This window comes from Haliotis rufescens, unplaced genomic scaffold (assembly GCF_023055435.1).
Source record: "Haliotis rufescens isolate VD_foot unplaced genomic scaffold, xgHalRufe1.0.p SCAF_1, whole genome shotgun sequence".
Lineage (NCBI taxonomy): Eukaryota > Metazoa > Mollusca > Gastropoda > Lepetellida > Haliotidae > Haliotis > Haliotis rufescens.
The window spans coordinates 59,829,508-59,845,353 of NW_025963779.1; the positions used below are offsets into that span (position 1 = coordinate 59,829,508).

The window sequence follows — 15,846 nt, forward strand, 5'->3', positions numbered from 1 at the left end:
AAAATGTAAATTCTCGACAGTGGGACAAGTACCGTCAAACGGTTGGGCTGCAATGAGATCAACGTACATGTATCCCTCAACATGGTGGATATACCAGATATTGATCTAATAAATTTTAAAGATATAATCGTCATTACGCCTTCAAGTTCACTATAACTTCACCAGTTGCCTTATTTTTTGTATTTGTATTTTTTATATATTTTAGAATAATTACACGGATATATGTTAACTCGCTTACTTTGCGCAATTAAATATAGATCTACATTCTTAGTTTTCCCACGGACTTGTATAACCGGTTATATAGGTCCGTGGTTTTTCGTACATTTTATTACAAAACATTTCAAACGAGAATGTAAATTTAACAGTGTTCACATTCGGAGAACGAACGCTGTGACATGACGCCGACGACATTGTGACCCTCGTTTATCCAGTTAACGCACATCTGATACAACAGTCTGGATGAGACGAATGCGGATGCATGCCGTCAAGTGAAATAGCCTTTATACACCAAAGGACCTTGGAAAACTCACGTTCAAAAGGGTTGTTTTGAAGTGCAGCTCTTTAGGTTTTGCGTGTTCCAAATTACCCTTAAATCAGCATGTCATTATCGGGAAAAGTTGCACTGATTACTGGAGCAGCGCAAGGTTTAGGAAAAGCTTTCTCGGAAGTCCTGTTGAAGCGAGGAGCGAACGTAAGCTCAGAGGATATTTGGAGTCTCCGAGTGGCCGTTCATAATGATTTTGTACAGTGTATCTATAGTTTAGTGAGCTTTAAAGGATATTTCTTTAGAGGAATCGTCCAAATTCATGCTAACATAAATGATTAACTGATTTCCTGTTTACCACAGGTTTGTGTGGCCGATATCAAAGTCCAAACAGGGGAGGCAACTGTGTCGTCTTTCCAACAACAGTACAGCAGAGACAGGGCTTTCTTCTTTAAGTGTGACGTGACGCGCGAGAATGACATCAAAGGTTCGAATCCTCATTATGAAATATATTTCTTGAAAGCATTAATTACTGGAATACGTTATAGTACATATTCGTAACGTATAATTGAATCCTAAGCACATTATTTGGCTCCTTGTGTGTAACCTCAACAACATTGAGACTTGTACCGAATTTGACGTAATAAGCGCCCCTCTCTAATAAGCGTCCACCATGATATTTGCTAATGTATTGGCTAGTGAACAATCCCAATTAGCACCCCTTCCGACCAATATACACAAGACTTATTTATTTGTGTATTATACGCACCCGTGTGTAAAATGCACCCTTAATTACGGGGTAAATTCTGTCTGTTGTGTATAATACACACAGACTTTTCTTTTGTATCATTACAGTCTGTCAGCATAAACCACGAAATTTACAATCTTTCAACTCTGTTGTTTTTTTTCCACCAAAATTATATAATAATAAGAGCCCCCTATTTCTAATTTTGAGAGCGCCCTGGGCGCTTATTACGTTGAATACGGTATACATATAGATGAAAAAAAAAGAAAGAGGAAGGTCATGAACACATATAGCTGAGAGCCGCGATGGGGTTCTACAGTCAAGACATGCCCCTACATCACGTGACTGTAAGACCCCATCGCGGCTCTCAGCTAGAACAGATATTGTGCAATATTGTGTGTTACTGAAGTTATTTGCAACTTTCAGCCACATTTGATGCAGTGAAGAAACAGTATGGGCAGCTAGACATGGTGGTAAACAATGCTGGCATAGCTGATGAAGGCGCATGGAATAAAATGATTGATATCAATCTGGTTAGTGGAACATGTCCTATGCTCCTTGGTAAATAAGATGTCACTCATACCACGTTTGATTACTAAGTGTACTCACTGGCAGACCCACAGTGGGACCCAGGGGTCAACTGCCATCTCAGCCGTCATGACTTTTGTACAATTAAATTATTGTTATGAAAATCCTTGCTCTGTCTCTGTAGACTCCACTCAAACCTGTCAGTTGGTACATTGGGTTCAGGGCTAATATCACAGAATTAATCAGCATGCTCTGACAACATATACTCACTGCAGTGAAAACACATGCCCCCATCCCATGCCCCCATCCCACGCCCCCATCCCTCACCCCATCCCACGCCTCCATCCCACGCCCCCATCTCACGCCCCCATCTCACCCCCCCATCCCACGCCCCCATCTTGGTGATTACTCTGAACTTAGTTCTAACCAGTATTAGCATAGCACTAGAACTGACACCATGCTTGTTCGTGTTGAGCAGAAGGGTGTTGTCATGGGGTCCCAGTATGCAGTGGAAGCTCTGAGACGTGACAAGGGAGGAAATGGAGGCCTCATCATAAACGTCTCATCTGCTGCAGGTATCTACACTATCAGTTGTTATAATTATGTGCAGTGAAACCCCCTATTCCGAACAGTTTCCAGCAAATTGTTCAGATTAACATAGTCTCCTGATTATCAAATTGTCTAGATTAACATAGTCTCCTGATTAACAAATTGTCCAGATTAACATAGTCTCCTGATTAACAAATTGTCTAGATTAACATAGTCTGCTGATTAACAAATTGTCCAGATTAACATAATTTCCTGATTAACAAATTGTCCAGATTAACATATAGTCTCCTGATTATCAATTTGTCTAGATTAACATAGTCTCTTGATTAACAAATTGTCCAGATTAACATATAGTCTCCTGATTATCAAATTGTCTAGATTAACATAGTCTCCTGATTAACAAATTGTCCAGATTAACATAGTCTCCTGATTAACAAATTGTCCAGATTAACATAGTCTCCTGATTAACAAATTGTCTAGATTAACAAATTGTCCATATTAACAAAACTGCCTGATTGAGAAATGTTTTGATTAATATATTGTCCAGATTATCTAAGTATCTTGGTTAACAAAGTTTCCGAATTAAAAAACTGTCCTGATTAACAAATTGTCCTGATTAACAAATTTCTGAGATAACAAAATCATGGGTACATAGGAATGTCCCTTTAAATTAGTAGTATATAGATGTTCCCACAGAATAGGGCGTCCAGATTACAAGGTTGTGGATTAATGAGGTGTCACTGTAAGTACCACAGCATACAGAAGGCCACAGATCATAGATGCCTCAAAAACACATATGACCCCTATCTGATAACATGGGTCCCTTCTCTTCACATTTCTGAAACAAGGCAATTACCATTTGAACCAACCTCCCAGATATATTTGCTATATGTCATTACTGTTGATTATAGTGGTTTTTAGGGAGCAGTTTTTAAATCTTTTCAAAGCCTTTTTCCCAAGATGATTTTTAATAAACAATGCAAATGCGATGAAAACATCTGTTTAAAATATTCAGCTAGGGTCTTGGATTTGCTTCAAGTTTGATGTTCTTTTGAAGTTAAGATTTTCGAAACTTTGCATGTCGTAAGAGGCGACCAGATGGATTGGGTGATCAGGCTAGGTGACTTGGTTAATTATATGTCATTGTACCCAGACGCCAAGGATTGTTCACAGGATTGTCTAGTCAGATTATTACAAGCCAAGGTAACCGCCTCCGTGGTCTAGAGGTAGAGCGTCCGCCCGGAGAGCGGAAGGTCTGGGGTTCGATCCCCGGCCATGTCATACCAAAAAACGTTAAGAAATGGTACATGTTGTTACCCTGTCTGGCGCTCGGCATTAAGGGGCTAAAACAAGGACTGGTCGGCCTCGGAGTCAGTATACTGTGTCTGAGTGAGGTATTCATGTTAAACTGCGGCATTGTATCTCAGTGTGCTAGCACTATAAATCGGCATCAGTCCGGACTAGTACAAGCAACCACACACACACACGTGCATGCACGTCGCTATATAAGTGCAATAATCTTGGACGCGACGTTAAACCCAATTTCACCTCACCTCACCTTACAAGCCAAGGTATACAAAAGGGTCACTTATGATGTGACTGTCAAGTGACTAGGACGTCATCATGACTGTAAAGGCCAACCAGCTGACATGTATAGACCAGGCAATCAGAGAGCTAAAGTACTCACGGAAATGAAAAAAACCCTGTTTTTTCGATCTCAGATTTTAAATAAATGCAGTTAATATACAAAATATATAAATATGCAAACAACTCAATTAGTACTAATTGGCCCTTGGCACAAATACAGCGTATCAAAGGTTTTTATGTCTTTTTACACGTAAAAGTGTGTAAAAATATGAACAAAACAGACTATTGTGAAACTGAGCATAACCAGGTGTTAGTAGACCAAGGTGAATGTCCTTGATCTATGACACCTTGACGACAGGTGAAAACAGGTGCTTGAAACCCACGTGCATGTGATTTGTCAGTGGTTACTGATTTGTGAGTGGCATTGTGGGATAGTGTAACATCGTCAAAAATCAGAACGTAAAAGTTACATATTCCCTTCTCAAACAACCACTTACATGTCATTATTATTATGTACATAAACATAGCTGTTATTTTTATTGTTTTTTTGATAACTTTTTTCCAGGCTAATTTGCATAATACCTATAGCCTGTTTCTGCCATGTCAATTTGGACTTAGTTTTATTTTTGAATGTTGAAAGTGCCTACAAAAATAACCTCCTGTAAAGCACATTTTGTATTGAGAACTGAGATAAAACTAGCAAATCCAGACTAGTACTTTTCCAGTTGTTTTGTTATTTCGTATTTACATCTACGTAATGCTTTGTGTCGATTATTAAATCCAGCAAATCAGGTTTTTTTCATTTCCATGAGTACTTTAGTTTCTGTAACAAGTAGTGATACATCTCTTCGCAGGTCTCTCGCCTGTGTATGTCACACCAGTTTATGCGGCTTCCAAATTCGGAGTTGTTGGTTACACACGAAGCTGGGCGGTGAGTGTTAGTTAAGGTTACTGCTCAGGACCGAGTGAGTAAATGAGGTTTCTCCATGGTGGTCAGTCTGGCAGTGAGTGTGAGTGAGTTGGGTTTAACGCCACTTTTAACAGTATTCCAGTTATATCACAGCGTGTCAGCTTAATGTGGGAGGAAAGCCCGAAGTAAAGCAGTCTGGAAGTGTTTTAATTCCAAACATTAGTAGTGGTATAATGATACAGCGATACAGTATTGTATCCTAATACAAGGCCAACAGTACAATACACTGATTTACAACCCCTGTATCGCATTACATACGATACATTACGTTATACATTATGTTGATGTAAAAACATGTGAATGATAACAGATTGAAAATGCTAAACGAAACTGTTCAACAACCAGCTTACGCTGATTCTCTCGTTATTTCCCAGTTGACTTTAATTAGCATAACATTCCCAGTGCCCTCTAGCCTATATGTATCTGCCCTACTATGTCCCATCTTTGATGTCTGAAATTTGAAAACAATTTTCTTTTAAATGAATTGTGGCTGTGATTCACCTGAAAATACCCCATCAACTTATGAAATAAGAGAACTGTATCAGGATACAGTCATATCGCATCCATAGTATCCAGATCTATACATATCATATCGCAACCCCAGCCTATCATCACACCTCTAAACATCAGATCAACAAACTACAGTGAAACTCTAAACCCCACCCTATCATCACACCTCTTAACATCAGATCAACAAACTACAGTGAAACTCTAAACCCCACCCTATCATCACACCTCTTAACATCAGATCAACAAACTACAGTGAAACTCTAAACCCCACCTATCATCACACCTCTAAACATCAGATCAACAAACTACAGTGAAACTCTAAACCCCACCTATCATCACACCTCTAAACATCAGATCAACAAACTACAGTGAATCTCTAAACCCAACCTATCATCACACCTCTAAACATCAGATCAACAAACTACAGTGAATCTCTAAACCCAACCTATCATCACACCTCTAAACATCAGATCAACAAACTAAAGCGAAACTCTAAACCCCACCCTATCATGACACCTCTAAACATCAGATCAACAAACTACAGTGAAACTCTAAACCCAACCTATCATCACACCTCTAAACATCAGATCAACAAACTACAGTGAATCTCTAAACCCAACCTATCATCACACCTCTAAACATCAGATCAACAAACTACAGTGAAACTCTAAACCCCACCCTATCATCACACCTCTAAACATCAGATCAACAAACTACAGTGAAACTCTAAACCCCACCTATCATCACACCTCTAAACATCAGATCAACAAACTACAGTGAAACTCTAAACCCCACCCTATCATCACACCTCTAAACATCAGATCAACAAACTACAGTGAAACTCTAAACCCCACCCTATCATCACACCTCTAAACATCAGATCAACAAACTACAGTGAAACTCTAAACCCCACCTATCATCACACCTCTAAACATCAGATCAACAAACTACAGTGAAACTCTAAACCCCACCCTATCATCACACCTCTAAACATCAGATCAACAAACTACAGTGAAAATCTAAACCCCACCCTATCATCACACCTCTAAACATCAGATCAACAAACTACAGTGAAACTCTAAACCCCACCCTATCATCACACCTCTAAACATCAGATCAACAAACTAAAGTGAAACTCTAAACCCCACTATATCATCACACCTCTAAATATCAGATCAACAAACTAAAGTGAAACTCTAAACCCCACCCTATCATCACACCTCTAAACATCAGATCAACAAACTAAAGTGAATCTCTAAACCCCAGCCTATCATCACACCTGTACACATCAGATCAACAAACTACAGTGAATCTCTAAACCCCACCGTATCATCACACTTCTAAACATCAGATCAACAAACTGAAGCGAAACTCTAAACCCCACCCTATCATCACACCTCTAAACATCAGATGAACAAACTAAAGTGAATCTCTAAACCCTAGCCTATCATCACACCTGTACACATCAGATCAACAAGCTACAGTGAATCTCTAGACCCCACCGTATCATCACGCTTCTAAACATCAGATCAACAAACTGAAGCGAAACTCTAAACCCAAGCCTATCATCACACCTGTAAACATCAGATCAACAAACTAAAGTGATTCTCTAAACCCCAGCCTATCATCACACCTGTACACATCAGATCAACAAGCTACAGTGAATCTCTAAACCCCACCGTATCATCACACCTGTACACATCAGATCAACAAGCTACAGTGAATCTCTAAACCCCACCGTATCATCACACTTCTAAACATCAGATCAACAAACTGAAGCGAAACTCTAAACCCCAGCCTATCATCACACCTGTAAACATCAGATCAACAAACTAAAGTGATTCTCTAAACCCCAGCCTATCATCACACCTGTACACATCAGATCAACAAGCTACAGTGAATCTCTAAACCCCACCGTATCATCACACTTCTAAACATCAGATCAACAAACTAAAGTGAAACTCTAAACCCCACCCTATCATCACACCTCTAAACATCAGATCAACAAACTACAGTGAAACTCTAAACCCCACCGTATCATCACACTTCTAAACATCAGATCAACAAACTACAGTGAAACTCTAAACCCCACCCTATCATCACACCTCTAAACATCAGATCAACAAACTAAAGTGAAACTCTAAACCTGTGTTAAATGTGCTGCATGAATACAGGTTGTTCGGTTCACTATCACTTCGAAAAGTATTTCAGTTATATCACAGTGTGTCCACTTAATGTAGGAGGGCAGACTGCAGTGATGCAGACCTTTGACATCTATCGTGAAACCCATGGGTATGGTGCTGACAAGTCCAAATACATCATCAGGGTGAATCTAGAAAAGAAGTTATTACTCCAACTGTTTTTACATTTTAAGGCCAATCCTCATTTGGGATCAATGGGTCTAAGCTTCTGCTGCATGTGTCCAACGTTTGCGGAGACTGACATAATGAAAGGAATTGACGATGGCAGCAAGTCTCTGTATGCTGATGATGCACAAGAGCTGGTGAAGATGCTGGGCATAATGTCGTGAGTATCAGTATTATATTAACACAATAGGAATATGTCCTGGTGATGCAACATCATGGTTTGTATTTTGGAAACTTCTAAATGACAGCCTGGACAATTCAGAAGGGTGTATGAAGCAAGCTGAATATCAAATAGTGTATACTAAATGCTGACTTTTCACTTTGTGGTTAGGACAAGGCTTATACTATTTAAAATGTGTTTGAGAAAAGATTGTATCATCGATATTCCAGCTATATGATGAAATGTAAATAACAGAACAAACCAGTGATGAAAGTATGTGCAATGTCCCAAGTCATTGGGAACATTGACACACAATCAACTGTGTTGACAGAGCCTGACCTGCCTGATCCAGCTGCCTCTTACAACCTGCATTGGTTGGTGGGGACTCCTGCCTGATCTGGCTGCCTCTTACAACCATCAGTGGTTGGTGGGGACTCCTGCCTTATCTGGCTGCCTCTTACGACCAGCAGTGGTTGGTGGGGACTCCTGCCTGATCTGGCTGCCTCTTACGACCAGCAGTGGTTGGTGGGGACTCCTGCCTGATCTAGCTGCCTCTTACGACCAGCAGTGGTTGGTGGGGACTCCTGCCTGATCTAGCTGCCTCTTACGACCAGCAGTGGTTGGTGGGGACTCCTGCCTGATCTGGCTGCCTCTTACGACCAGCAGTGGTTGGTGGGGACTCCTGCCTGATCTGGCTGCCTCTTACAACCATCAGTGGTTGGTGGGGACTCCTGCCTGATCTGGCTGCCTCTTACGACCAGCAGTGGTTGGTGGGGACTCCTGCCTGATCTGGCTGCCTCTTACGACCAGCAGTGGTTGGTGGGGACTCCTGCCTGATCTAGCTGCCTCTTACGACCAGCAGTGGTTGGTGGGGACTCCTGCCTGATCTGGCTGCCTCTTACGACCAGCAGTGGTTGGTGGGGACTCCTGCCTGATCTAGCTGCCTCTTACGACCAGCAGTGGTTGGTGGGGACTCCTGCCTGATCTGGCTGCCTCTTACAACCATCAGTGGTTGGTGGGGACTCCTGCCTGATCTGGCTGCCTCTTACAACCATCAGTGGTTGGTGGGGACTCCTGCCTGATCTAGCTGCCTCTTACAACCATCAGTGGTTGGTGGGGACTCATGCCTGATCTAGCTGCCTCTTACAACCATCAGTGGTTGGTGGGGACTCCTGCCTGATCTAGCTGCCTCTTACAACCATCAGTGGTTGGTGGGGACTCCTGCCTGATCTGGCTGCCTCTTACGACCAGCAGTGGTTGGTGGGGACTCCTGCCTGATCTAGCTGCCTCTTACGACCAGCAGTGGTTGGTGGGGACTCCTGCCTGATCTGGCTGCCTCTTACAACCATCAGTGGTTGGTGGGGACTCCTGCCTGATCTAGCTGCCTCTTACAACCATCAGTGGTTCGTGGGGACTCCTGCCTGATCTAGCTGCCTCTTACAACCATCAGTGGTTGGTGGGGACTGCTGCCTGATCTGGCTGCCTCTTACGACCAGCAGTGGTTGGTGGGGACTCCTGCCTGATCTGGCTGCCTCTTACAACCATCAGTGGTTGGTGGGGACTCCTGCCTGATCTGGCTGCCTCTTACGACCAGCAGTGGTTGGTGGGGACTCCTGTCTGATCTGGCTGCCTCTTACGACCAGCAGTGGTTGGTGGGGACTCCTGCCTGATCTGGCTGCCTCTTACAACCATCAGTGGTTGGTGGGGACTCCTGCCTGATCTGGCTGCCTCTTACGACCAGCAGTGGTTGGTGGGGACTCCTGCCTGATCTGGCTGCCTCTTACGACCAGCAGTGGTTGGTGGGGACTCCTGCCTGATCTAGCTGCCTCTTACGACCAGCAGTGGTTGGTGGGGACTCCTGCCTGATCTGGCTGCCTCTTACAACCATCAGTGGTTGGTGGGGACTCCTGCCTGATCTGGCTGCCTCTTACAACCATCAGTGGTTGGTGGGGACTCCTGCCTGATCTGGCTGCCTCTTACGACCAGCAGTGGTTGGTGGGGACTCCTGCCTGATCTGGCTGCCTCTTACGACCAGCAGTGGTTGGTGGGGACTCCTGCCTGATCTGGCTGCCTCTTACAACCATCAGTGGTTGGTGGGGACTCCTGCCTGATCTGGCTGCCTCTTACGACCAGCAGTGGTTGGTGGGGACTCCTGCCTGATCTGGCTGCCTCTTACAACCATCAGTGGTTGGTGGGGACTCCTGCCTGATCTGGCTGCCTCTTACAACCATCAGTGGTTGGTGGGGACTCCTGCCTGATCTGGCTGCCTCTTACGACCAGCAGTGGTTGGTGGGAACTACTGCCTGATCTGGCTGCCTCTTACAACAATCAGTGGTTGGTGGGGACTCCTGCCTGATCTGGCTGCCTCTTACAACCATCAGTGGTTGATGGGGACTCCTGCCTGATCTAGCTGCCTCTTACAACCATCAGTGGTTGGTGGGGACTCCTGCCTGATCTGGCTGCCTCTTACGACCAGCAGTGGTTGGTGGGGACTCCTGCCTGATCTGGCTGCCTCTTATGACCAGCAGTGGTTGGTGGGGACTCCTGCCTGATCTGGCTGCCTCTTACAACCAGCAGTGGTTGGTGGGGACTCCTGCCTGATCTGGCTGCCTCTTACGACTTTCAGTGGTTGGTGGGGACTCCTGCCTGATCTGGCTACCTCTTACGACCAGCAGTGGTTGGTGGGGACTCCTGCCTGATCTAGCTGCCTCTTACAACCTGCAGTGGTTGGTGGGGACTCCTGCCTGATCTGGCTACCTCTTACGACCAGCAGTGGTTGGTGGGGACTCCTGCCTGATCTAGCTGCCTCTTACAACCTGCAGTGGTTGGTGGGGACTCCTGCCTGATCTGGCTGCCTCTTACAACCATCAGTGGTTGGTGGGGACTCCTGCCTGATCTGGCTGCCTCTTACAACCATCAGTGGTTCGTGGGGACTCCTGCCTGATCTGGCTGCCTCTTATGACCAGCAGTGGTTGGTGGGGACTCCTGCCTGATCTAGCTGCCTCTTACGACCAGCAGTGGTTGGTGGGGACTCCTGCCTGATCTGGCTGCCTCTTACGACCAGCAGTGGTTGGTGGGGACTCCTGCCTGATCTGGCTGCCTCTTACAACCATCAGTGGTTGGTGGGGACTCCTGCCTGATCTGGCTGCCTCTTACGACCAGCAGTGGTTGGTGGGGACTCCTGCCTGATCTGGCTGCCTCTTACAACCATCAGTGGTTGGTGGGGACTCCTGCCTGATCTGGCTGCCTCTTACGACCAGCAGTGGTTGGTGGGAACTACTGCCTGATCTGGCTGCCTCTTACACCCTGCAGTGGTTGGTGGGGACTCCTGCCTGATCTGGCTGCCTCTTACAACCATCAGTGGTTGATGGGGACTCCTGCCTGATCTAGCTGCCTCTTACAACCATCAGTGGTTGGTGGGGACTCCTGCCTGATCTGGCTGCCTCTTACGACCAGCAGTGGTTGGTGGGGACTCCTGCCTGATCTGGCTGCCTCTTATGACCATCAGTGGTTGGTGGGGACTCCTGCCTGATCTGGCTGCCTCTTACAACCAGCAGTGGTTGGTGGGGACTCCTGCCTGATCTGGCTGCCTCTTACGACTTTCAGTGGTTGGTGGGGACTCCTGCCTGATCTGGCTACCTCTTACGACCAGCAGTGGTTGGTGGGGACTCCTGCCTGATCTAGCTGCCTCTTACAACCTGCAGTGGTTGGTGGGGACTCCTGCCTGATCTGGCTACCTCTTACGACCAGCAGTGGTTGGTGGGGACTCCTGCCTGATCTAGCTGCCTCTTACAACCTGCAGTGGTTGGTGGGGACTCCTGCCTGATCTGGCTGCCTCTTACAACCATCAGTGGTTGGTGGGGACTCCTGCCTGATCTGGCTGCCTCTTACAACCATCAGTGGTTCGTGGGGACTCCTGCCTGATCTGGCTGCCTCTTATGACCAGCAGTGGTTGGTGGGGACTCCTGCCTGATCCACCCACCCACCCACACCCACACCCACAGAATCCGATACATACAGAATCTGAGCAGCTGGAAGTTCCAGGGTAGAATAGGTCCTCTGCAAACCATGCTTGCCGTAAAAGGCGACTATGCTTGTCGTCAGAGGCGGCTAACGGGATCCCATGTTGGGAATCGAACCCGGGTCTTTGGTGTAACTAGCAAAGATTTTCTACAGGTAATGGTAGGTTGGGAAAAAAGCAATTTAATCTTGTTTTAGCTTGCTTCTTCATTACAGTTGCAGGTCAGCTGGTATAAAAAATATAAAAATGGTTTAATGCATGAGGAGAGCATTCAACACAGCTGTTGCTTCAAGCAATGGGGTGTTATTGTCTGCAGTGTCTTGTTTGTTTTTGAAACATTGATGCATAATTATTGATAGTGGGTCATGTTGTAAAAACTATTTTGTGGGTGCAATATACTATCAGCTTATCAGCATGTTATAAAAAAAAGAGCAAAATCAAAATTTCTGTTTTCCATTTCACCAAGCAACGATAAATAAAAAGTGTGGCCTTTGGCTTCTTTTCTTTAAAGTTTCTTGTACTGTGTATTGCCGTGTGGACTCCCAAGAGTTACACACACAATTAATTGACTTGTGAGCTTGTAATGGAGGTTTGTTACAGGAGTCAACAGCAGTTGCACAAGTCGTTATAATATCGCTTATATTGTGTTCACATTTCATGTTTTTGTTTCAGAGTGAAAGAGGTGGTTGATGCCTTTGAACAACTTCTGGACCTCCCTGATAAGAATGGTGTAGTTGTTACAGTTACTAAGAGAGATGGAATACACATAAAAAGACCAGATATGAAAAATAAGCTATGATCACCTATCAGTGTACCTTATAGGGCTGGGACGAGTCCAAATTTACTACCCGGGTACCCACCACGCTATTACCCGACGCTACTTGGATACCTGCTCTATGTCTCAAGACTTGGGTGTAAAAGTCCGATTGGGAATAGTTTGACTGTAGCCCTGGTAAAATGTATTTAGATACACGTATAAAACGATCTGGTCATGCATGCACTGAAGTTGACTGAAGTTTTATCTTTTTTCAAACCTATAAAGGTCAGAAGGAATGGGTGCATAGTCAGAAAGAAATGCGAACAATAGTGACTTGCAGTGTAACCATAGAGTTTTAGATTTTTTTTGTCAATTAACAATATATCCCGTGACTAACCACAGGTGCGGGTAGTCCTGTGGGTACCCAGGTCCTACTCAGTACCCACCCGACCCAGGTGCCCGAGTTACCCGTCCCAGCCCTAGTACCTTATATATATATATATATATATATATATATATATATATAACACAATAGGATAGCCCATCATCATCAAGCATTTCAAATGTGTTACCACAATGAGATAGATGAACACTAATATTTGTCGTCCCATGTCTTTCTAATAACATAATAATGTGAAAACGGAACAAAATTTTCAGACGATCACCACATCTTGCTCGCAATCCATGCAAGCCAAGTATTACTCTGCCAATTTGGCACCAAATCATTGCACAGGTTTGTCACATGACTCATATTACTACAGTTAATCTGACATGACATAGTACTAGGAAAGAACCAGGGCCCGCTTGCACAAAGCGATCTTAGCGCTAAGATGATCGTAACTCCCATACTTTAACATAGGCTTACAATAGTCGTAACACTAAGATCGCTTTGTGCAAGTGAGCCCAGGTGTTCTTCAGATTGGTATATAGAGTATACAAAGTATAGATAGCATTAGACAGAATATCTACTGGTGTAGAGATTTAACATTCGCAGTTAGTTTTTTTTGTATCTTAAATAAGCAGATGGTTGACAATAAATTATTCATATTTTTGCATTATGATTTTCTTCCTGCTGAACAACTGAGAACTCTGTATTAGAACTTGAGGTTTCTACCAACTTGGATTTAGGCAACAGTTCATCTGACTTAGGAGCCGAATCGAATTGTGGAATTAATTCCTTCTCACTTCTTTCTACTGGGCACAAGATTTGTTGCTGGTAATGAATGGATGTTGTTCCATGACAGTAATATTCTAGCAATGTTGTAGATTAGTAACAATGTTGGTTTTCTAATACATGCAGTTGTCACCATGTGAGTGAATGTTCTGTGCCGCAGTCAGCAATAGTCCAGGTACATCATGTCAGTCTGTTAGTATCCAAGGCAACCCAGTGATTTAAAGTATGACCAACTATCCATGCTAGGAGGCTTGATGGCATACAGCCAAGTCACAATCTTACTTCATGAAACCTGTGGTCCTAACCAACTTTTGCTTGCCATCAGTTGTATAGATGGTTCGGGTGGTTAGACTTGATTATTAACAGACCACCGTCGAACGTTACAACAAACACACATACCTGATCGGCACTATGGTTGTCCCTTAAATTCTCACTAGCATGAGGTATGGTGTAGGTGAATCTCATTAATCGCTGATATTTTACTCTGATATGTAAAACCTGTGTGTGAAGTATCTTGAAGTGTCATCTGCGTAGAGGATCGGCTAGTTAAATTGCAAAATAGGTAGAAGTATTTCGAAAGACTTGATCTGAGTTTTGGCAACTTCCTTTGTTGTCCTAAAACGATGGCAGAGATCAAGCAGTAGGGATTAAACTTCAGAAGTACAAACGTTGTAGAAACTAAAACTTTGTCATTAAGTCTGGCAATAATATATCTCTTCCAACACAGTTTACTAGGACTTACTACATTACTCCTAGATTGGTGTACAATTTTGTTGGTAAGGGTAGCTTCATACTGCAAATACGGAAACATTTTAAGCGTCCATGTTGTGAAAAAGCTTAAAATGTCATAAGATTCAACAAAATATCTTGGGAAGTCAGTGACTTACCACTGAACATACAGTTCAGTATTCAGGTAGAAATTATGATTCTGAAATGTTCCCCAGCTGATTACTTCACTGAAGCAGTTTGGGCAAGTTTATCACGTGCTAAACCAGTTAGTTTCATTTGTAACCTCAAGTCTTGCATGCTGCAGGAATAGATAGTTGTTTGAAATTGGTCTGGAGTCCATATATAAATATTGAATCGACTATGCGGTGACCAACTAAGACTTCATTTCTGTAGACCCATGAAGATCTGGGGTAGAATAGGTGTTAGCAACCCATGCCTGCTGTGAAGGGCAACTTTGCTTGTCTGAGGCGACTAACGGGATCGGGTAGTCAGGATCGCTTACTTGGTTGATGCATGTCATCATATCCCATTTGCGTAGATCGATGTTCATGTCAATCACTGGAATGTCTGGTCCATATTTGATTGTTTACAGACAACCGTCATATAGCCGTAATATTGCCGAGTGCGGCGTTAAACAACAAACAAAACTTTTCTGTATTCTGACTTTGACCAGGGTAGGTTTATGTGTGTTGAAAGTGTAACCCTATAACATAATGACCCTTTCAGTCTTTTTTACATACTCAGTCACACAGGGTCACCTGAGAGGTCATGCTACCTACTTTTTAAGGTCTCGCTCAGCAACGTTCGTTACACACAGACGGCCTGTAAATCAAACCATTGATTCAGCAAGTCCCATAAACTGCTTTGATGATGGTTTCAAAATGAATAAGCTTCGCCTTTAATATATAAATATCTCTGACCAACCATTAAATAAGGGACCTTAAGGGTAAAAATAACATTTTGTCGTCTCATTATATTTTAAAACTATAGGAATACAATGCACAAGAGAAACTTGGCATCGATCTCAATTTCTGCAAAGTCCCATTTTCAGACTTGAAATACATTAAATAATTATTTATGTAGCAATAGCAGTTCTTAAGATATGAAATGTTTTGGGAAAGAGAAATATCTCCTTAATGGATGCATGCTATTTTAGAGGCTAACATTTCGTTTGAAATGCAGTGTACAGGAACTGAAGCCAACAATATAATTTTGTTAACTTCAATATGTCACTGGTGGATCTGAGGTGTGTGATAGCAGTAGTTG

At 43.5% G+C, this 15,846-nt stretch overlaps 1 protein-coding gene across 1 annotated transcript; it reads left to right on the forward strand.

The window, feature by feature from the left end:
* The first annotated feature begins 421 nt into the window (after positions 1 to 421).
* LOC124145084 (15-hydroxyprostaglandin dehydrogenase [NAD(+)]-like) lies at positions 422 to 13,732 on the forward strand. The gene is made up of 7 exons (XM_046514762.2): positions 422 to 691; positions 848 to 971; positions 1,656 to 1,762; positions 2,236 to 2,332; positions 4,748 to 4,824; positions 7,748 to 7,899; positions 12,593 to 13,732. Exons 1-7 carry the CDS (start codon positions 599 to 601, stop codon positions 12,717 to 12,719), a joined length of 777 nt encoding a protein of 258 aa, XP_046370718.1. The 5' UTR covers positions 422 to 598; the 3' UTR covers positions 12,720 to 13,732.
* Positions 13,733 to 15,846: the final 2,114 nt, after the last annotated feature.